This window comes from Ambystoma mexicanum, chromosome 12, assembly GCF_040938575.1.
Source record: "Ambystoma mexicanum isolate Mex_15411 chromosome 12, UKY_AmexF1_1, whole genome shotgun sequence".
Taxonomy (NCBI): domain Eukaryota; kingdom Metazoa; phylum Chordata; class Amphibia; order Caudata; family Ambystomatidae; genus Ambystoma; species Ambystoma mexicanum.
In genome coordinates, this window is record NC_090936.1 from 1,005,272,328 (window position 1) to 1,005,295,714 (window position 23,387).

At 49.4% G+C, this 23,387-nt stretch overlaps 1 protein-coding gene across 6 annotated transcripts in view; it reads left to right on the forward strand.

Moving 5' to 3' along the window:
• Nucleotides 1-23,387, forward strand: part of FLNC (filamin C) — a 253,022-nt gene that overhangs the window by 78,338 nt on the left and 151,297 nt on the right. For all 6 annotated transcript variants that reach the window (XM_069629538.1, XM_069629534.1, XM_069629535.1 and 3 more), the window contains exons 2-3: nucleotides 17,471-17,719; nucleotides 22,738-22,835. In XM_069629538.1, the coding sequence (XP_069485639.1) occupies nucleotides 17,471-17,719; nucleotides 22,738-22,835 (347 nt within the window). The remainder of the gene's footprint in view (nucleotides 1-17,470; nucleotides 17,720-22,737; nucleotides 22,836-23,387) is intronic.

Below are 23,387 nucleotides of genomic sequence, written 5' to 3' on the forward strand. Positions count from 1 at the left end.
AACATTGAAAAACACTTTCACATTCATACTCATTCACCCACCAGTCACTCACTCATACACCTTCTCTTACATCCACTCTCGCTGCATTATCTACTCAAGCACAGCGCTACCCACCCAGAACATTCAAAAACAAAATATCACATTCCCACTCATTCACCTACCAGTCACTCACTCATACACCTTCTCTTACATCCACTCTCACTGCATTATCTACTCAGGCACAGAGCCACCCACCCAGAACATTCAAAAACACACCATCACATTCCCACTCATTCACCCACCAGTCACTCACTCATAAACCTTCTTTTACAACCACTCTCACTGCATTATCCACACAGGTACACACCCACTGTTACTAATCAACTTCTGGGCACCAGTGGTCCAGGGATGAATATTGGTTTCTAAACCATCAATCAACCCCACACCTCTAGTACACCAGAAGGCATCCAAACAGATTGGAATACAGTTGAATTATAAAACCTCCTTGTCCAATTTTGGTAACGTGGACGGAACGGCAGGCTTATCTCCGCAAGGCTGTGAATCTTTGGTTAGTTGCAACACAGAGAAAATACAATTATTACCCAATGATAAAAGGGACTGTCCAATTAAGGTTGTATACAAATATCTACTAAATTATTACTACATCAGCCAGTTCTAGCACACTACAAAATACAACCCACCCCTGTAAAGGCACACAGAGGACAGACAGTTTCACGAAGGAAAAGGGATGCACTGTGGATACTGACAGGAGGGTAGTTGGTAATTAGTCTTACAGTTCAAGGTTATTGGTTTCAGTACCAAGGGGGCAAAGGATCGTAACTGTCTCTAGGGTCCTTCGGAGAAGGACCAGGGGGGCAGAAACACAATGTACCTGTTGCTGAAGAAGGTATTGGTGCTCAACAGCGTCGAGGCAGTTCCAGAGCGCTTAGAAGCCCTAGAGGCAGGGTTAGTGGTGGGAAACAGCTGGGGGTACCAGGTGGCAGGCAGTTTGGGATGCGAGGCTGGACAGACGTCTGCAGGCTGTCCGGTGCGGTAACTTGAGGCAAAGATAGGTTGTCTCTGTGCTGTTTGGCGGATCTGCAATGCTGGTCGAGGCATCTCGGATGGCTCTGGTGACTGTGGCATGACAACAGTCAGCAGTGCAGCCAGATGCGGTTCAAGGGCTCGACTGTCTCGAAAATGTCCTTAAAATATGAACGATGATGCTTGTGTGGCACTCCTCCTAGCTTCTTTGCGGGGCTTGTGTCCTTCCAAGGCGGATGGCCCAAAGCTCAGGAGAGTGTTGAAGGTAACGGCCTTGTCCTTTGTCCAGAGACTCTCTGGCACTTCCCGCCTGGGAAGCTTGCTGGCAGAACCTAGCAGGGCACGCTGTGTGCTGGCTGGGTACCGGTTCTGGAGCTGCTGGATGGGTCCTCTGAGGCTGGTATCTCCCTCTGTTCCCTGGGAGCTGTTTAGGGGAGGGGCCTTGCTTCCCTGTTGGAAATCCTGGCCTTCCTTCACAGGCAGAAGATGTAAGGTAGACTGTACTCCTTTTGAAGCCTTCAGATAATTTGCTAAGTGAGGGGCTCAGCCCTCTTTTAAAGCCAAATGGGCCCAGTGATTGGTGCAGGCTAAGCCCAACTGAATGAACCAATCCTGGGTCCCCACTAACAATCTTCTGTTATGCATGAGGTCGGTACCAGAGTGCTCTGCAACAGGATAGACAAGGGGTTGACAACATATACCTAAGTCCCACTCATCTCACTGTTTGTCGTAGATCAAAGTGTTTCTCCAGTTAACTGAGTCCTCTGTGACTCTTGATTAAAGCGCAGGGTTCCCTTGAAGTTTGTGCTGGGAGCAGTGTTCCTGTCTCCCCAAACCACATACTTATCCCCTCTGAAAGGGGTCTGCTCTGCAGGGACACCTGTGGCAACTGCTGGACCCAGACAGGTCATTCACTGCCTTTCATACAGAGAGGTGGGAACTAGCTTCAAGTTGACACATTGCATACCAAAGGGGTGTTAGTCCCGCCTTCCTGTTGTCTCTTTGGCAACCAAGCCTCTCCTCAAGGCTTGCTTCAGTTATCTCCTTAGTATGCACTGCCACCAGCCGGTGGACAAAAGGAATGCAGATCCATGAGCCTTTGATATTTAAATTAAGCTGCCCATGCTGGAGGAAGGTGTGCCTTCCCATTCTTTGAGATGATGTGCTGTACCCGGGACTGTCACTTTTCAGCTGAATATGATGGGGGAAGACGGTACCTGTAGGCTGTGTCTTCCTGGAGTACATGTGACTATGCGTTTTGCGCGGGAATCAGATGGACTCTGTGTGGAATGGCCTCCCACAGTCCTCTGTGGTTGACCTCCCATCATTCATTTTCATTATTAAAAAATCAAAAAATATCAGGCGAGCTCACTCTCCCCATGCAGATGGTCAAATTCCTCACACCCACCCACGCAGAAAAATCAAACACACACACGATCACATTTATTCTCATGCACCCACCACTCACTGACCCATAGTTCACACATGCATCTGACACGCACTTGACACATACACATCCCATTTTATTTTTTTTAAAGCCTTCTTACCTGTTTTTACGTCTTCGATCTGTCACTCTAGGCCACCCTCGGCTCCTCAGTGCTGCTCACAAATAGGAACCAGTAAGCAGGAAAAGCTTCCTGGTTCCTGTGTATGAGCCGCCAGGAAGCCGGAGGAGAAGGGGTTGGAGATGAACGTGGCATGTGACATGTGCCACATGTCATGGTCAGCTCCAACCCCTTACGGGCGCTTCTTTCTTGCGCTGCAAGCCCGGGCCCAGTCCTCACCCTTATGGGTAAGGACTGGACTGGGCTCCCCCCACCCACCGCTGAGTCCTGGTGTGGCGAGGGCAAATGTGTTGTTGTTAATGCAGGGGTAGCAAGGGAGAAGCCAGAGGAAGCAGCTGAGACCACTGGCGCCCCCCAAATGACATCAATGCTCCTTACCACCGTTACCAGCATCCCCTGGTGTTTTGACTGCAGCTATTGCCCTTGGTTTCCTCACCACCGATTAGACGAGCCCACCAGAGTTCCTCTTCATGTATATGTGTAGCAGCCAGGGGGTGATCCAAGTATGGAGATCTGAGGCTGTTAGTGCCAGGGCACGTCAATAAGGAGAAGGGCCAGGGCACGTCAATAAGAGGTGTCCTATCGTTTCAATCTCTAAACGAGTATCACAAAATCTACAGTGGTTCGTTCTCGAGAGACCTCTGATTTTCTGGATTTCGTGCGAGTGAAGAAGATTTAGCCGATCCCTTAGGAGGACATTTCTCAGTCTTCTATTAGGATGTTTCTTAAAAAAGGGTTGAGTTTCATTTAGTTTTCTAGCCTCCGGTGGGAGGTGCGATGTGAGCTTATATTTCAGCGCTTTGTCCAAAGTCGAGATCCAATCTGTGTCGTCCAGCCTCTTTTTTGTTGGATTTTGGATCAGTTCTTCGGGTGAGCTACCAATCGAAGCAAGTTTTTCTTTAAATTCATATTTGTGTCTGCTAGTTTTCAAGCCCACATGGGTCTCTTCGTCAGGCTGCAATAGGGAGACGGATGAGCAACACTACCTGAGGAAGAGAGCCATGGGGTCTTGAGGGCAGCAGACACAACATATGAAGTTAGTCTAATGAACGTATTGTCTCTGCAAGAATCTGTGTTTTTTGCCTCTCGGTGTCCCAGGGCACTGTGTCCAGGATGGAAAGTTACATGCAGGGCTTTAAGTGGGCCGTGGCTAGCCGGGGTCCTGCCAGGGCTCCCTCCCCATCCGTGAGTAGCCCTAGATACGCCGCCTCCCTCAAGCAGTCTGTATACCCAAAGAGCCACATGGTTAAAGGCTGCCTGCAGGTGTCAGTGCTTTTGATGAAAAAAAGGCTAGGTATTGGCAGTCCACGTAGGCAGCCTTTTAACCACGCAGTTCCTTGAATGAAAGGCCCGCCTGCTGGTCGTTAGCTCCTCTCATTAAGAAACGTAAGGAGAGCTGGGGCGCACTGGTATCATACTTTTGGTGTCCCCGATCTCCCTTTTGTTTCTTAATGACACGCTCCACCCCCCACAGGCAGCCTGCGAGCGGGGCTCAGAGCCTGTGGTTTAGGAATAAAAAAGAGAGGTATGATACCAGTGCGCCCCAGCTCTCTCGCTAGTCTGGAAGCACCCCCCTTAATTAAGCCGCGCCTCCTAACTACAACCCACCCCCATTCTGCCTCCCAGTTACACCAGTTACATGTCCACCCAACAAAGTCCAGCGCAGCTTTTCCAGAGAGGCATTACCAGTGGTCAAAGTGCACGTCAAAAAGTAGTGAAACGATGTTCCCTGCTGACCTGCACCGCTCCCCACAAACCCCATCGCCATGCCCACTCACATGCACAATACAAACCCCAGAACATATTTGCCTGCTGTTTAAGGGAACGCTCAGTGCACGTTTCAACTGCTTCCTACACTTTTATTTTAAAATGAAACCATTCCGGAACGGTTTCTTTTTAAAATAAAAGTATAGGAACGGAAAAACTTAATTAAAAGAAGTAGAGGAGCACCGCTCCCGACCGCTCCCGCCCACTTCGACCACTGGCTGGTCCGAGTGTGGGGAGAGGCGGGGCGGAGGGCCATCGCACAAACACCCCGGCCTCTGACAGCATCCTCGGGGAAACATTACATCGCTGTTGTTCTCTGAAGGTTTATGGAAAGAGTGAGGAGAGAGAGGGAAGGAAGCCTGATTCACTATTCTCTGGGGGCGGGCGTGAGTGTGCGAGGTCCCGGGGTCGCGTGGGACCTTCCTCCCGCCTCATCCCTGCATAATGTGCGTCCCGTTAAGCCCGGCACCTCCTGACGCGCCATGCGCCGTGTGAATGCACGCTCTGCAGGGAGAGGCCCTCCCCGATTACTCCCCCCCCCCTCCAAGGCTGTATGACTGCTGTCACCGCAAGCCCTGCAGGAAGACTCTCTCACCCCCAGGGTTGCGTGACTACGGTCAATGCAATATTTGTAGGAATATACCACCAACCCCCCGGGGAGGGGCTGTATGGCTGCTGTCATTGCAACAGGCTCTGTAGGAAGTTGCCCTAGCGAGCCGCCTGGGCACAAAGGTCATAGAGCCCCCCCCCCCCGGTCCCCTGGGTAAGGGTATGACTGGTAGCACTGCAAGCCCTCGCCCCCTGGCTCTGGGGCTTTATGACTGGGGTCACAATAAGCTCTATGGTATGGCCTTTGTCCCTGCAAGCTCGGAGGGTAGATGTCCTCACCCTCCGGGGCTGCATGACTGGTGTCCCTGCAAGCTCTGCAGGGAGCCGCCCTCGCCTCCTGGGCTGTAGGACTGTTCACCCTGCAAGCTCTGCAGGGAGCCGCCCTCGCCTCCTGGGCTGTAGGACTGTGAACACTGCAAGCTCTGCAGGGAGCTGCCCTCGCCTCCTGGGGCTGTAGGACTGGTGACCCTGCAAGCTCTGCAGGGAGCTGTCCTCGCCCCCTGGGCTGTAGGACTGGGAACACTGCAAGCTCTGCAGGGAGCTGCCCTCGCCCCCTGGCCTCCAGCTCTGGTGACCCTGCAAGCTCTGCAGGGAGCTGCCCTCGCCCCCTGGGGCTGTAGGACTGGTGACCCTGCAAGCTCTGCAGGAAGCTGTCCTCGCCCCCTGGCCTGTAGGACTGGTATCAATGCAAGCTCTGCAGGAAGCTGCCCCCGCCCCCTGGCCTGGAGGACTAGTGTCTCTGCAAGTTCTGCAGGAAGCTGCCACCTGCCCCCTGGCCTGGAGGACTAGTGTCTCTGCAAGTTCTGCAGGAAGCTTCTCACTGCCCCCTGGCCTGGAGGACTACTGTCTCTGCAAGCTCTGCAGGGAGCTGTCCTCGCCCTCTGGCATGTAGGACTTGTGACCCTGCAAGCTCTGCAGGGAGCTGCCCTCGCCCCATGGCCTGTAGGACTAGTGTCCCTGCAAGCACGGGAGCTGCCCTCGCCTCGCCCCTGGGGCTGTAGGACTGGGATCACTGCAAGCTCTGCCGGGAGGTGCCCTCGCTCTGTGCTCTAGGACTGGTGACCCTGCAAGCTCTACAGCGAGCTGCCCTCGCCCCCTGGCCAGGAGGACTAGTGTCTCTGCAAGCTCTGCAGGGAGCTGCCCTCGCCCCCTGTCCTGGAGGACTAGTGTCTCTGCAAGCTCTGCAGGGAGCTGCCCTCGCCCCTGGCCGGTAGGACTGGGATCACTGCAAGCTCTGCAGGGAGCTGCCCTCGCCCCTGGCCGGTAGGACTGGGATCACTGCAAGCTCTGCAGGGAGCTGCCCTCGCCCTGTGGCCTTTAGGACTGATGACCCTGCAAGCTCTGCAAAGAGCTGCCCCCGCCCCCTGGGGCTGTAGGACTAGTGCCCCTGTAACCTCTGTAGGGAGCTGCCCTCGTCCCTGGCCTGTAGGACCGGTGACCCTGCAAGCTCTGCAGGGAGCTGCCCTCGCCCCCTGGCCTGTAGGACTGGTGACCCTGCAAGCTCTGCAGGGAGCTTACCTTGCCCCCTGGGCTGTAGGTCTAGTGTCTCTGCAAGCCCTGCGGGGAGCTGCCCTCGCCCCTGGGCTCTAGGACTGGTGACCCTGCAAGCTCTGCAGGGAGCTGCCCTTTGTCTCTGGTCAAAGGTTCTGTTAGGCAGCTAGAACCATAGGGATTGGCAATGTATCGCGCCCGCTGGATATTATTTATGCGCCACTCAATCCGATTTCCCGGGTGATTTACTTCAATAGTCCCAATACCTTTGCTACTCTTCACAGAGACACTATTTGTATACAATACCACAGACGCATGATAAATCCGATCATTCCAAGATACACACATGTCAATAACACAGGTGAGAGCATCTGCATTAATAAACAAGTAATCCAGTGTAGCTTTCGTGTGCCCTAGGTGTACTCCTCAGGACTATCGCCCGCTGCTCACCCGTTAATCATTTTTTAGTCCCAATTGTCTGCGAACTTCGTCCATTTTTAACCCAGCACTATTGGGAATAGCTTGCTTCATAAAGCTTCGACTAATTAGTCCTCTCGGAGCAAGCAATTCCTCTGTACACACACAATGCAAATTAAAATCAGCGCCTAATCTTATAATATCCTCACCATCGCCCTTTGCCCATGTGACAAGCAAGTCATGCAGGTTGGATTGTATCGTTTCACTGTGCGTGGCCCCTGGAGGATCGTATATGTTGACTATTTGTGTTGGCCGGGTAATTGCCGAGGGCAGTAATTCCACTTCAACCTCCAAAACCTAATCTGAGCCCGTAGTAGGAATACCAAAAGATTTAAGACTGTGGGTGACACCTATCACAATCCCCCATACGGTCTTCCCTTTTACCCTTTCTTTGCCATTACTTGATGCTTAGAGTACCCGTCAACAGAGATGTTAGACATAAGCCATGTCTCCTGTAATAAAGAAATATGATTTTGCGATAGGAGGCTTGCAGAGCCATTGGGCGAAAGGAGATGGGCAAACCCACGTTTGCCCCATGGCAAAATCGAGGTCTCTGTGTTCTGCCGAGAGAGCACAGCAGGCAAAGATTCAGCTCACCACTTCAGTGTGAGCTGAAATCAGACAGTTGAGCATTGTCCGAGTTTACAGACACATGGGGTACATTAGATCGTCCTGTATACCGAACCACAGCCTGGCTCGATCGAAGAAACCGGTCCTCCATATCCTTATGGAAGAAACCGGTCCTCAATATCCTTATCGACATCCAGCTCCACCCCACAGTTCAACCAAAGGGTCTTGAAAGTTACGTAATAAGGATATTGTGTCAGGGCTTTTGGAATGAATCGCGGTCACATTCGGTTTCCTTTGTATCGTTCAGCCCCATGTTTTTATTTGGGGTAATCTTCTCGGGGCGAATATTCTGCTTCTTCCCCTGGTCATTAGGAGCTGGAACTGGTGTGGAGGTTTGTTTCATCATCTCATCCCTTGACTTATTGAATTGTACTCAGTGTCTCTCTTTTATCACTTGTTTTAGAGGCTCTGACTATATCCTCTGCCGTTTAGTTTCAATCATCCAACTGGTTAATTTGCCGATTTCTTTAAATGTCGCTTTCTATTGGGAGCAGCCAGGGTGCGACCGGGCCATAAAATTGTCTCAGGCCCCAATGAAAAAGTGGCCAATATTCATTCAGCAACGCTGGTCAAAACTATTAGCTGCATAGTGAAGTAACTCATCAAACTGGCCCACATTGGTTAAAAAAGTGTCTCACTTTGACCAAAAAAAGGGCCCACACCAGCATTTTGCAGTTTTGGTTCGGACATGGGCCTATAGCTCTCAAGGCCAGACCGAGCCTGCGCGCAGTCTTCCTTTTTGCACGCGTTGAGCCCTCAAGTTGTTCATTCGTCATTGAGCCTTTTGACTCTACCGAGAGTCTCACTTGACAAGCACGGGCCCGCCGTGCAAGACGCTCCTGTTTTCTGGAGTAGTGAACCTCCGACCCATCCAGAGGTACAATGTCTGGCTCTGGATCCTCCATGCGTTTTTCATTACTGCATACAGCAGAGGTTTCATCCAGCAGTATTGTAGCCTTCACGGAAAGCATTGGGCAGCCCAAATCCGGCTGGGAACCTGCAGCATTCATTTCCGGGACATTATCAACCAAATTAAATTGCGATTGTACGCTATCAAATATTCTGCCGCATAGTTTTAATACCATCCTCAAGGCGAAGTGCCCTGAGGCCAGAGGAGAATGCATTTCTATATAAACTGCCTCACTTTGAACTGATTCGGCCGATTGATTGTGCGGAGAAGAATGCATGAACAGGTTTGGTGAAGCGGATACACGATTGGTATCCTTATCTGGTTCAGGACTAACATCCGGCCTTATGACTTGTGCTTCCACCACAGACTTCAAACCCTTGTTAGAAGTGGCCATATCCAGGGGCACGGCCAAACTCTGTTGCAAGGTCTAACAAAGATTTAGCAAAGAGTTATTGTCCATATCATCAATGGTGAAAGGGTCTTGCCACAAGAACCCTTGAATCCCATTTATCACTTGGCCAGTAGCCTCATCAGGCATGTTCACAGTGAGTACTGCAGTCGTGGGATCGGTGTGAAAAATGAGGGATTCTCCCCTTTTGTTTGTTCAGTTTAGTTATCTTATCCTCAGAGGGCCGCCGGCTACAAATTTGCAGCATCCTGCACCGCTGTGGAGGCAGATTTACTCAAGGACTCCTGCCCTCTTCTTAAGTTACACCTGGTGTGCTTAGGCTTTTACTTGCAGGGCAAAATAATCAGGCAGATAGCTGTAGTTATTAAGAACAGTCACTTACTTGACGTGCTGGTCCACTTCAGCACTGCCACACCAACACGCAGACAGTTGATAGCACTCGCAACGGCACTCAAGCAATGCGCGGGCACCAATGCGCGCAAATGGCATTTTTATATCACTTCCTGATCCAAAGGCGGGACAATGGGGTTTGCAGCCAGTAAAATGAATGAATTTGCATCACATTTTATCAAAAAACTCCCCCTTCGGTACTTCCCAAACAGTCTGTCACAAAAGGAATGAACTGCCATTTGCAGCTGTTGGCCAGCTTTTCATTGGTGCCCGAGAAAATGTTAAGTCCCAGTCAAACCCTGGAGGCACCCATGCTCCCTGTACTTGTATCGACTGTGGTATTGTTAGTCCTGCAGACAGCTCCTCCCACCCTCTGTGCCTGTATGCACTGTGGTATTGTTAGGCCTGTAGACAGCTCCCCACAGCCTCCGTGCCTTTTTGGACTGTGATACTGTTAGGCCTGTAGACAGCCCTTCCCACCCTCTGTGGCTGTAAGGACTGTGGTATTGTTAGGTGTACAGACAGCTCCTCCCACCCTATGTGCCTGTATGGAATGTGGTATTGTTAGGCCTGTAGACAGCTCCCATCAGCCTCTGTGCCTTTGTGGACTGTGGTACTGTTACTATTGTAGACAGCTTCTCCCACCCACTGTGGCTTTGTGTACTATGATATTGTTAAGCCTGTAAATAAGCCCCCCTAGCCTCTGTGCCTGTGTGGACTGTGGTATTATTAAGCCTGGAGACAGCTCGCCTCGTTCCCAGAGGTAGGACCCCTCTGACTGGAGGTGGGGAGGGGAGTCGGTGGAGTGAGAACCACCATTTAAGGGTGGTCCCAGGGGGGAAGGTTTTGTCTTCCTCCTCCTCGGGGATCTCGCCACCGGTCCCACTTCTCGCCCGCCATGACTCCCAGGATGACTTTTTCCATTCCACTCTCCCTGCATATTTAGGTTTGGGGGGCTGGGGGTTGCGGGTGGTGTCGGTCCAAGAGGACAGTGATTTGCCCTTTTGAGGGGCCCCGGTGCCTGGGATCAGCTGGTGGTGAAGATTGGCTGCCTCTCACTGGGTGGTTTCTGGCTGGTAGGGAGGCAAAGGGGGTGGGGTGGGACCAGGAGGCAGTTGGTATAGGTACTGTATATGGCAGAGTCGGCCTTAGGGGGGGTGAGCCGGGTGACCGCCCGGGGCGCCACAGCCCCCCCAGGGCGCCATTAGCCCCCACCATGCCAGCTCAGGGGAGTCTTTCAAGGGCTTGCCCAAGCTCGCGTTGTGGGAGAAGGCACGGCAGGCAGCCTTTTTAAATACGCCCGCCACCGCGGGCACCTTTAATGACAGAAGGCGCCATTAGCCCCCCACCATGCCAGCTCAGTGGGGTCTTTCAAGGGCTCCCCGAGCTGGCATAGTGGCAGAAGGCGTGGCAGGTGCCTCATTGTCATTAAATGCACCGGCAACGGGCTCATTTAATGACAATAGGGTGCTGACACGCCCTATTCATATGATTACCTCCTCGCCGAAGCGAGGAGGTTAACAAAAAAATGAAATTTGGCCCACCCTGGCCCCGCTCCCTTTTGCCCCCTGTTAACCGGGGCGCACAGGGGGTAAGGTGGGGCACCAATTCGCCCAGGGGGCTACTGCCCTTAAGGCCGACCCTGGCCTATGGGGCTTCCTGGTACCGCCCCCGAACAGGACATGACGGGGAGGCTGGGGCAGTGCCTCACCGTTATACACCTCCATGGGGGGGATTGAAGCACATGTTTCCAAGGGGAATAGTTCATGCCGATGTTGACATGCTGATGTTTTGTGTTATCTTTCTGTTGTTTTGGCTCACATTTGTGGGATGAATTTACTGTGAATAAAAGTGGCCTTTAACTTTTCCAAATTGGTCTCTGGTGTTTTCCTCTGCCGTTGCGCGCTCACCCCTGCTCGGCCCACTGCACCTGTATGGAATGTGGTGTGGTTAGGCCTGCAGACAGCCCCTCTCGCCAGTGGCATCTCTAGGAAGGGACTGGGGGGTCTGGGACCCTCCTATGAAATCCTGGTCCCCCCTTGTGCCCCCCCACCTCAGCTGGGCTACTTTCTCTGCACTGTCTGCAGTGCTGTGTCCATCAGCACAGCACACACACAGGGCCGCAATCAATGCTGCCGCACAACAATGAAGAGCTGTTAAGTTCCCCCTGCAGCCCGCCCAATCAGAATGTAGCGCACAAAACCGCTAATGATGGGTCATGAGTGATTTAATGGTTTAGTGCCTACATTCTGACGGGAGGGGAGGTGCAGTCGGGTAAGATTCTCTTCAGGAGTGGTTCTGACGTCACACATTGCCCTTTTATAGGCGCCCCCTTACTTTTGTCTGTGCCCCCCCTACTTTTGTCTGTAGCCCCCTCTGTGCCCCTCCTAAATTTGATTCCTGGCGCACTGCTCTAACTCTTTGTGTCTGTAAGGACTGGGGTATTGTTAGGCCTGTAGACAACGCCTCTCCTATCTGTGTCTGTGTGGACTGGGGTATTGTTAGGTCTGTAGACAGTTCCTCTCGCCCTCTGTGCCTGTATGGACTGGGGTAGTGTTAGGACTGGGGTGGTGTTAGGCCTGTAGACAGCACCTATCGCCCTCTGTGTCTGTATGGACTGGGGTATTGTTAGGCCTGTAGACAGCACCTATCGCCCTCTGTGTCTGTGTGGACTGGAGTATTGTTAGGCCTGTAGACAGCACCTATCGCCCTCTGTGTCTGTGTGGACTGGGGTATTGTTAGGCCTGTAGACAGCTCCTCTTGCTCTCTGGGTCTGTGTGGACTGGGGTATTGTTAGGACTGTGGTATTGTTAGGCCTGTAGACAGCTCCTCTCGCCCTCGGGGTAGTGTTAGGACTGGAGTGGTGTTAGGCCTGTAGACAGCTCCTCTCGCCCTCTGTGTCTGTATGGACTGTGGTATTGTTAGGCCTGTAGACAGCTCCTCTCGCACTCTGTGTCTGTATGGACTGGGGTAGTGTTAGGCCTGTAGACAGCACCTAATGCCCTCTGTGTCTGTATGGACTGGGGTAGTGTTAGTCCTGTAGACAGCTCCTCTCGCCCTCTCTGTCTGTATGGACTGGGGTAGTGTTAGGCCTGTAGACAGCTCCTCTCGCCCTCTCTGTCTGTATGGACTGGGGTAGTGTTAGGACTGGGGTATTGTTAGGCCTGTAGATAGTTCCCCTCGCCCTCTGGGTGGGTGTGTGTGTGCTTGGTGTCACTGTGGTCTTCCCTTCTCACCACTTTCAGCCTCCCTTCACCCTTTATCGTTTCACTGTAGTTCAAGGTGGTGGTTGTGAGTGGGGGGCGGGGAGTGCAGGGTGCAGAGCGCGGCTGCCACTCTGGGCTGGAGCCACGTCCTGTGGTGAACACCCTTATCTCCCTAGTAACCGCTGTAAACAAGAGCTTGTAGTGGGCTGGCCCTCCTGTGACCTTCTCCCTCCTTCCTTCCCATCCTTTCCATCCCCAGGAGAAGGCCCCCGAAAATCTCCATACTCTCCTCCAAAACTAACAGGCCGAACAAAACAAGCGTGTAGGACATCCTGCGCCAAGCAGGGAGGACAGACTAGCCCCAGGCTATTGTCTCTGAGACGCACAGGCCCTGTGCCCAATGTAACCAGGGTGGAGAAAACGACGTGAACCGTGTAGTATTCCAAAAACATGGGGGGAGGGGGGGTCACTGCTTTCGCTTGGACCCGAGGTAGAAAAGGGATCACCTGGCCACCCGCCACCTTGGCGCATGCCCAACAGATATGGCCCAGCACTGGAAAGATCAGACGGGGAGGGGGAAAAAACAATCCAGAATTACTCGCTGAATCTTGGCCTGTTCCATTCTGTGAGATTTTGGCGCAGCTCTGTCCAGATGGGAGTTAGGCATTTGGGTGATTTGTGGCAGCCCCCCCGCCCCCGCCCCCTTTAAATAAACATTTGCCTTTTAGAAGATTAATCATGAACACCCGGAGAATAATGCAAGAGAACCGTTTACTATAATGTTGCAAGCAAATAAAAAAAAGGTAGGCACCTTTTTTAACCTAGAAAGCTGTACTTAACTATGTTCTGCAGTGTGCAGTGCTAACATGAGATTTCAGAGGGGTCCGGATCAGAGTTCAAGTGGTCTTGTGGCCAAGTGTCGCCTCTGATCCAAAGGGCGCGGCTTCGGCAGTCACAAGACATAAACATCTATTGAAGGGTGGAAAAGATTTCAAATGGATCCGAGATCCGCTGAGACATTTTTTCAAGCACTGAGCACATGCAGAAAACAGCTATGCCTTAGATTACACTGAATTAGGGTGACCAGACTTCCTGGTTTTGCCAGGACTGTCGCAGAATCGGGCCCTTTGTTTCCACCCCACACCACCCAGAGAGTTTCTTTTAATTTAAAAACCCTGTCCTGGTATTGGGGAAAGGGTGTGTAATAGTCCCACTTTTGGGGAAAGAGAGGGTGACAACTTAATTTAATTTGCTACAATAAAAATAACATTAGTATACATTTCCAGCTGTTACTCTTTCACAGGAAGAGCGAACATTATGAAACCCTCACAATTCCATCTTTGTGGGATGGCATCGAACCCCCCACCTTTCAGATACCTGCCACATGCATTACCTGACTGTGCCACAGAAACCGGTCGGCAATACTATACATCAAGTCCTATAACATCAATCAAAGCAAAAGCATGTCTGCATTGACATTATCTACAGTTAAAATTGCACAATTTGTTTACTCGGGTGAGTGATCGGTTGGGGAGGACATGTGGTGGGGATGGGTGTGGTCAGGGGTAGTCCTTCTTTTATGTTGTTCACTGTCCCGGTTTTGTCGTCTTGAAAATCTGGCCACCCTACACTGTCAGCAGAAAGTAGAGCCTTCTTTCCCCAACCATAGCATATAGTGACAAGCCAGAGGTATGATATGATTTGGCATTTGTAAAGCACCTATACACAAGTGTTTCAAGGCGCGACGAGGGGGAACAGAGGGAGGACAGAGACAACGATCTTACTAGGCCAAGTGACATTGAGATTGCGCAAGTGGAGGGGAGAGCTACCACAGTTCCTTAAACCCTGTCAGTGAGCGTACTTGTGACTAAGCAGCTTCCAGAGCTACGGGCAGGGACATTGTCAGGGCATTTCAAGTTTTTCACTTGAAAGGGGTCTCACACATGGCCACATGTTTCTTTCTATATTACTTCAGTTCAGGGGTTTTAAATGTGTGCTTTGTAGTGCTCGCCTTGCAGGCTGTGTTTGCTGGAGCCCTGCCAGCCGTCACTATCTTCAGGGTGCAGAGATGCCTTTTAACACTAGTTCCTTCACATCAGCCACTCGCTGACAAAGAAGGATTTACAGCTTTTTCAGTGGGCATTTAGTGTCTCAGCTCCCTGCAGGCTGGCCGTCTCGTGGTAATCGGCAGCTATTAGCCCTCGGCTATATTTCTTTATCTCCATTATAATGTATGCACTCCACGCATTCCTCCGACTGTTTTACGGTCCAAGAAGGGGGGGGCAACCATCATGTTGCAATGGGCTCCCAAACATCTTCAGCCGGCGCTTGCTCCGGCCCATAACAGATTATGGGGTAGTACACACAACTGCCCCTCCCCAAATATCCTCGAACAGAGATGACCCCCCCCCTGTGCTTCCACCCAAAGAATAAAGAACCAATAGCAAGAAGGGCTCCCACAAGAATCCCTGTACATTCGGAAGTATGAACGGCTGGGACCCCAATACCCTGCGTAGAGCACCCCCAGTCAAGCCTACAGTGCTACAAGGCAATATTAATGCCAAACGAACCATCTGGACTTACCAATACAATAACACAACTCTTCACGATGCCACAGACAATGCTACTGGTTGCAGAATGGCATCTAAAAGACACCCGTGATGTCATCAGTCTGCCCTTGGACCTACATGTCTGGCTCCAGTCTCCTTGAATGCCGCCTATATAATACATACCTTTTCGCGTTACGCGCTCCACCCTATGCCCTCCCTACATGTGCATTCCAATGACGGGTATTTATTTACCTTCGCGCATATTTTCGACCCTCTTTCCCACCCCTTCAGCAAAATAAACGTCTGTTTATTTTTGTCCATGTAGACCCACAACCAATGGAGCGCCAAGGATCTGACCTTGAGACCCGGAAATTGATGTCCAGTCTCAGGGTCACAAGAACGATCTGTCACTCATTTATGCCACTTTTCAGTTGATTGGGAACATCTGCCTCCTCACTTCCTGTGTAGCATTGGAACATGTCTCGTGAGCCCAAGTAACTGGTTACTTGCTGTCATGGGTCCTTTCCACACAAGCAAAGTGAACAAGAGGACGAGGATGCATTAAAAAACTTTCCAGGATGTCGGTTCTTAAAGAGGCCATCCATTAAAAAGAAAAAAACGTAAACAAATTCTGTGTACCCAATATTACATCAAAATAATCACCACTACATCATCAAAGAACAAGGATTCTCGAATTTTCCTATTTGGAGATCATATCCGGACTGGCAGACTTTAATGGATGGTTATAGTCGACCAGACCATGGTAACAGGCCTGATCAAAACGCCAAGGACTGTTGAACTGCTACCAACTAGTACAGCCCGCCCACTTACTGTTTATCAGAATTTGCACACAGGCACAAATGCTGAGAGTTCGGGTTTAAAAAAAAACGCTGCAAGCAGTATGTGCTTAGAACGTCAACAATTCAACAGAAAGGGGAAAATGGCTACCAATAAAACATAAAAGGGAGCTCTTCAAAAAAGAAAGAGTCCCCTTTCTATTTCCTTGGTTGAAGGGAAAAACGTTCCGAGACGGGCAGGAGTCGGGGGTGGGACCAGGTGTCAGACTGCTCGGAACTCAAGCTTGAACCACCAGGTGGACAGATCACGAGTAAAGTGCTCACCTCAGATATGGGGTCAGCCTGCACATTACAAGTTCAAATGCTGCGCCACGGCCGACTCAGCCCTTCATACTTCCAAAGTGGATAAATGTGATTGAATAACAAACTGGGAGCCAATAACACATATTATTACAGCGCTTAGAAGCGTGGGGAATCTGGATGCAAATGATCACTATATATGACCCACACTGCTTGAAAACAGCCAGCTGGCAATGATGGACACATTTTACAATGTGTATAATTAACTTGTCTGCATTTTTAGACATCCTTTCGCAAAAGTGTGATCTTGAAATATTTGCCTTGAAATGATCTGCTAGTAAAGTTGTTCTATTTTTATTTTTTCACCTTGTTTTATTACTTTTCAATTTAGAAGCATCTTTAATCACAAAATAATAAAATCATGGAATAGTTCAACAAACATGACACGAATGTACTTGTTTGCACACTGAGTTACACACAAGTGCAGACCATGAGTGTATGCAACACTAGAAGCCGGAGATCAACAAGAGCTGTGCAACGCTGACAGCACTTGCCCCTTTTAGTTGGCAGTGCCCCCTGCTCCACATGACATGATGTATATCTTTCCCATGGCAATCAGTACTAGATTTAAAGACATCTAGCTATTGCCCTGGACTTGCTAGATTTAAAGACATCTAGCTATTGCCGTGGACTTGCTAGATTTAAAGACATCTAGCTATTGCTGTGGACTTGCTAGATTTAAAGACATCTAGCTATTGCCGTGGACTTGCTGGGTTACAGCAAGACAGGAGTCTGAAAGATGCAGCGCCCCAGATGTTTTGATCTACAACTCCCATGAGACTTCACCATTGATTATGCTGGATGGCTGGGCCTGATGGGAGATGTAGTCCAAAATATCCATAGAGCCAAGAGTTGCAGACCCCTTCAGTAAGATAAACATGGGGCGGTCAATGTTGTGCCCATGATCATGGCTTGACTGCTTACAACCACATTGTGTTGAGGCAGAACTTCCCTCAGTCCCCCTCAAAGCAAACCTTTTTTGATCAAAAGACGATTTTTGTGTCTCCGTCGTCTAGCATGAAGCTCATTAACATCTTTGAAGAGGTTTGTTGGTCCAGATATACTGCAGGGAGATTTTCACTTTGTGATACAGATATTTAAAGGAGTGTTGTGTTGAAAGATTCTGAATTCTCTCTTTTGGATAAAGACACTGAGAACGTTTTTTAAAAAAGGAGGGGGCGCACGCAAAGTTGTTTGTATCTAAGGGAACTTAAGTAAGTTGTTTTATTGAACGGTATAGCTGAGTCCGGCTGACCTCATACCGCCTCCTCTTCTCCCTCTATGCAGACAGTAAAGCCATCGTCGATGGAAACCTCAAGCTCATCCTGGGCCTCATCTGGACCCTCATCCTGCACTACTCCATCTCCATGCCCATGTGGGAGGATGAGGACGAGGAAGACATCAAGAAACAGACCCCCAAGCAGAGGCTGCTGGGCTGGATCCAGAACAAAATCCCACAGCTGCCCATCACCAACTTCCACAGGGACTGGCAGGACGGCAAGGCCTTGGGTGCGCTGGTGGACAACTGCGCCCCTGGTAAGTGATAGCTGGGCACAGGGTCAGGCTGTAGAATGCGATGCCTTGGGGGGCAGGGGGTTCACGTGTGAATACTTGTCAGTATTGGCCGTAGTGACATAGATGGACCCATGTCCTTTTACAGGGTTTGTTATTATAGATGATCTCCTTTTTCACTTGAGTAATAGTCACTTCAGGGAATGGTTTTACTCATTCCTCCTTAACTGAGATGTTATGTTATGTTGATTTATACCGCACGCCGCTACCACCCAGGGGCAGTCTCCAGGCGAGATGAGTAGCTCAACAGAGAATCCCACCTTCCCACACCCCCAACCTTCAATGGAGCCCCCCTAATCCACCCCATGGGTGTGCCATTCTTTTCCAGGGAACCCCAAGCGCTGAACACAGCACTGCCCCCTACGCTTCAGTGGAGTGTCCCTCATTGCTAATACTTTTCAGTTGAGCCTCTTCATTCAACACATCACTTCCCCATAAGGGTAGGGTGACCCGACGTCCTAGTTCTGCCGGGGCTGTCCCGGTATTTGGTACTCTGTCCCGCTTTCTGAAGGTTATGTTCCCATTGGAAACTGCAGTGGTCCCGTTTTTTTGTAGTAGGTCTTTATAGCTGGCAGCCAAAAATATGCATTCTCAGACAGAAGAAATGCTGCATTTTACAATTTAAGAAAGTGTTAGTTTGTGATAAATTAATCATAATATGCGTTTCTTTGAACAGTAACACTTAAACCCCCTTCTCCGCCAAACGCTACTGAAATGTGCTTTGACAGTCACTTTAAGAGTTAGTCCTACTTTTGTGTCAGTTGCCCTGTCCTGTTTTTTTGCTTTTTAAATCTGGTCACCCTACCATAAGATTCAATAATTTTCAATGGAGTCTAGGTCAGTTAATGCACCATTGCACTCTATCTTTAAGGCAGTTTAACTCATAACCCCCATCACAGCCCTCAAGCCCCAGAAATGTCTTCAGGGAAAATGGAACTGCGGCCCGCGCGCTCTCTCGTGCGCCACCATTGCTGCAGCCAGGAAGAACCTTAGGTCCAATCCTATGTGCTGCTCTGTAAAGACCTTAGCCCCCACTCCACCGTCTTAATGAAACCAGCCCTCAGCTTGGGCATCCTGTGGCTGGCTCTGCTCCAGCATGACCAGCATTTCAGACACAGTCCCTCGCCCACCTGCGCTTAATTGTTGTGGTTTAGGCAAAACGGTTTTTTCTTAGTTTACAAACACTGGATGATCCGCCCGGTAACACTGCTGCGGGGCAAAGGCGTCAATCATACTTAGCCCCAGCAACCCTGAAAGCGACTATGATCTGTGGCCAGAAGTGAGGTCATGGCCGCCGCGCGCCTTTCCGCCTTCACTTGATTCATTTCCGGCCTGGGCTCTTTGATCAACATTAAAGCGGACGTTCAGAGTCCCTCCAGGCCTCCTGTAGTCTAGGAGGATCCTGTCTACCCTCCCTCTCTATAAGCAGCAGCCATTGCGTGGACACCAGCACATTTCCTTTACATGAACCAGTCCCACTGCTGAGCACTCTGCCAAGTACCAACACTGGTCACGCCCCCGGATCCACTGGTGTGAGATGCCAATAACCTCCATGCTGCGCAAACTGGGGTATTTCGCATACCCACACCTTGGGACCATTCAAGATGTCTGGTGGTGAAGCCGTGGAATTCCCACCTATAGGGGATGTTAGAAAGATAGGCAGATAGCTGGATGGATGTATGGATAGATAAATAAGGTGAAATGGATGGATAGGTAGATACGACGAGCTAGATGGATGGCTAGATACATGGCTAGATTGATAGGATGCGCTAAATGGATGGATAGAATGATGAATAGATACATACAATAAGCTAGATGGATGGATAGAAAGATAAGGTAAGATAGATCAAAGAATGGATAGAGTGACAAATAGATAAATAAGATATTCTAGATGGATAGCTAGATGGGTGGATACAAAGATAAGATAAGCTAGAGCGATGGATAGATTGATAGGATAAGCTATATGGATGGATAGAGTGATTAATAGATAAATAAGGTAAGCTAGATGGATAGCTAGACTGATGGATATATGGATAGAAAGATAAGATAAGGCAGATCAATGGATGGATTGATAGATAGGATTAAGCTATATGGATGAGTGGAGTGATTATTAGACACATAAGATAAGCTAGATGGATAGCTAGACAGATAGATGGATGGATGGAAAGATGGATGGATGGATTGATACATAAGATAAGCTAGATGGATAGATGGATAGAGTGATTCATAGAAAAATAGGATAAGCTAGATGGATAGCTAGACGGAGGGATGGATAGAAAGATAAGATAAGCTAGATGAATGGCTAGAGTGATGAATAGATAAATAAGATAAACTAGATGGATAGCTAGATGGATGGATAGAGTGATTAATAGAAAATATGATGAGCTAGATGGGTGGATACAAAGATAAGATAAGCTAGAGCGATGGATAGATTGATAGGATAAGCTATATGGATGGATAGAGTGATTAATAGATACATAAGGTAAGCTAGATGGATAGCTAGACTGATGGATATATGGATAGAAAGATAAGATAAGGCAGATCAATGGATGGATTGATAGATAGGATTAAGCTATATGGATGAGTGGAGTGATTATTAGACACATAAGATAAGCTAGATGGATAGCTAGACAGATAGATGGATGGATGGAAAGATGGATGGATGGATTGATACATAAGATAAGCTAGATGGATAGATGGATAGAGTGATTCATAGAAAAATAGGATAAGCTAGATGGATAGCTAGACGGAGGGATGGATAGAAAGATAAGATAAGCTAGATGAATGGCTAGAGTGATGAATAGATAAATAAGATAAACTAGATGGATAGCTAGATGGATGGATAGAGTGATTAATAGAAAATATGATGAGCTAGATGGGTGGATAGAAAGATAAGATAAGCTAGAGCGATGGACAGATTGATAGGATAAGCTATATCGATGGATAGAGTGATTACTAGATAAATAAGATAAGCTAGATGGATAGCTAAACTGATGGATGGATAGAAAGATAAAATAAGCTAGATTAATGAATGGATTGATATATAGGATAAGATATATTGATGAATGGAGTGATTATTAGATACATAAGATAAGCTAGATGGATAGCTAGACAGATAGATGGATGGATGGATAGATGGATGGATGGATTGATACATAGGATACGCTATATGGATAGATGGATAGAGTGATTAATAGAAAAATAGGATAAGCTAGATGGATAGCTAGACGGATGGATGGATAGAAAGATTGCATTAATTGTCCACCCTCAGGTGCCCAGTGATGGAAACATTCCACACTGCTCTGCTACCCCTGCACCCTCCTCTGGGTATGTCCCATTTGTAAAGCGCTCCGAGGCATGGATGTCACTGGAAAATAAGTGATGGGAGCAGCCAAACAAGGAGGGGGTTTAAAGGGCAAAAGGCAGCAATCCTAGGATAACAAGTGGCCAGAGTTTTACAAGACTGACAAATATCGGGTTAGCCTGGTATCAATCCAGTTCAGTGGTAGCTGTTGGATGCCTTTTTTGGCAAGGTCAAGGAGTAGTAGAATAGAGGCAAGTGATGAGTGCTTGTGAGGAAGATAGAGGCAAGAGTCGATGCTATCTCTGTGAAGTGTTTTCTTCGAAAGCCGGACGGAAGGGGGGTGAAAATATCATTAGTCTCCAGGTATTGGGTGATTATGTTGAACACTACACACTTCATGAGCTGGAAGTATTCAGGGAGGACAGAGACAGGATGACAACTGGTGGGTTTGTTGAGATGACAGTAGATGCTTCGTAGCAATAGGGAGGATCCTAGTTGCAAGAGACACACTGCAGATAGAGGAGCGTTAGCAGGTCACGAGGGCAAGATCTTCAATTGTCTATGGCGTAAAAGTGTCCAAGGAGCAGATGGCGGGTTAACTGCCCTTAGGATGAGAGCAAGCTTGGCTGGAGAGGTTGGGGAAAAGGACAGATGTAGATGGGGTAGTGGAAGGGTACATAGCCGCAAGAAGGCGGAAGAAAGGTTAATAGAGTAGGCGGGTTGTTCCTGATTTTGGAGATGTGCACGGTTGTTTGCAGTGCGAGAGGAGGAGATTTAGTGTGGGCAAAGGAGTGGGGGGGCAGTAGGAAATGGAAGGCTAAAGGGCTTGGGGGAGAGGGGAATGAAGAGATGAGGTGGGTATTTTACGATGGATTTGGCTGAGCCGATGGCTGAAGTCAGGGTACAGTGGGACTCCTCTGAGAGGAGAAGGCCATCAGAAGAGCCAGACTTGGCCATTGGCAGAAGCAGAACCGCAAGGGTTTCTTGAGCTGTCCTATGCCCGGGGTGATCCAGGACTGAGGCTCGGAATGAGGCGGAGTGAAGATATGAGTAGATCGTGGAAACCAAATGGAGCCACCAAAGCTGTGTAGAAGTCAAGGAAGGTCTGCACAATATCGATGGGTAGAGGTATAGAGAGGGTTAAGCATGGGGACTAGATTTCAGATGAATAAGGATCTAGAGGGTTGGCTTTACATTTTCATTTAGTGAAATGAGAGGTGGGACGGTTAGGAGGCGGGCTGCAACAGTGAAGAGGAGGAGGGAGCAGCCTGAGGCCAACTAGTGTAGGGCCTGTGGACAGTTGGTATGTAGCAACAGCAGCATTGGTTGGTACAGAATGGCCTAGAATCAATTAGCACGGCTAGAGCTAACCAGATATTATTTGGCTATGTGAGAGATCACTATGTCACGTGTAACCTGTGGACCATTTGAACATTAAGCAAGGGCTCTTGGCGCGTGAGCCAATATGTTCTTTGCTCAAATAGGAAGTGTTGTCTGTGCCATTCCCGCCCAAGTCCTGGGTACATTGAGATGGCTTAGGAACCTCTACTAGATAGCTCTGCTTGGTGTACCTTTGTGAATGAAGAAGTCTGCATTGCATGTATGCGTGCCCTTAGAGTGTGGAGGCTGGTGTCCCCTCGTTGTACTGACACTCTCTTCTTTCCCATTCCTCTTATAGGTCTGTGTCCTGACTGGGAGACCTGGGACCCTGCCCAGCCTGTAGAGAATGCCCGGGAAGCCATGCAGCAAGCTGATGACTGGCTGGGAGTCCCACAGGTACTTAATGCTGTGAACCTTAAGTGACTCAAAGGCAGCAGGGCTGGTGATTGGGTAGCCCGGCCCGGTAGCTGCGCTCAGGCCCTTAACTTGGGTGGCGGGCCGTTACCTAGTGGGATGGGCCACCAGCTCAGGGCATATCATCTCAGTAGGTGCAAGGGAGACTGGCATCAGCTGCCTACCTGGTACTTTGTAGATCACAGGTTGTGCCTGCTCTCTTTGTGGGGGTGTGTCCAATTGATCGTAGGTCCTGTAGGCCTAAAATGACTGTCCTAATAAGTGGATGCATGTAGGCGTTTAATTACGAGTTATGGTACGGTCATAAATATGATTGTGAAAGCATCTAGAGTGTTTTACTAGTTTTTTCCACAGCTCATGTCCAAAAGCAGGCAAAGACCTAATTCCAGAACAACCTTCACATGTTATTGGCCTTAGGATTCGCAGCTTGGTAGACGCATGCTTTAACTGCACAGGCAGAAGGAGTGGAAAACAACAATGTTTGTGCTAACTCTGCACTGTAGTAAAAAAAAATATAAAAACTCATTATTTCTG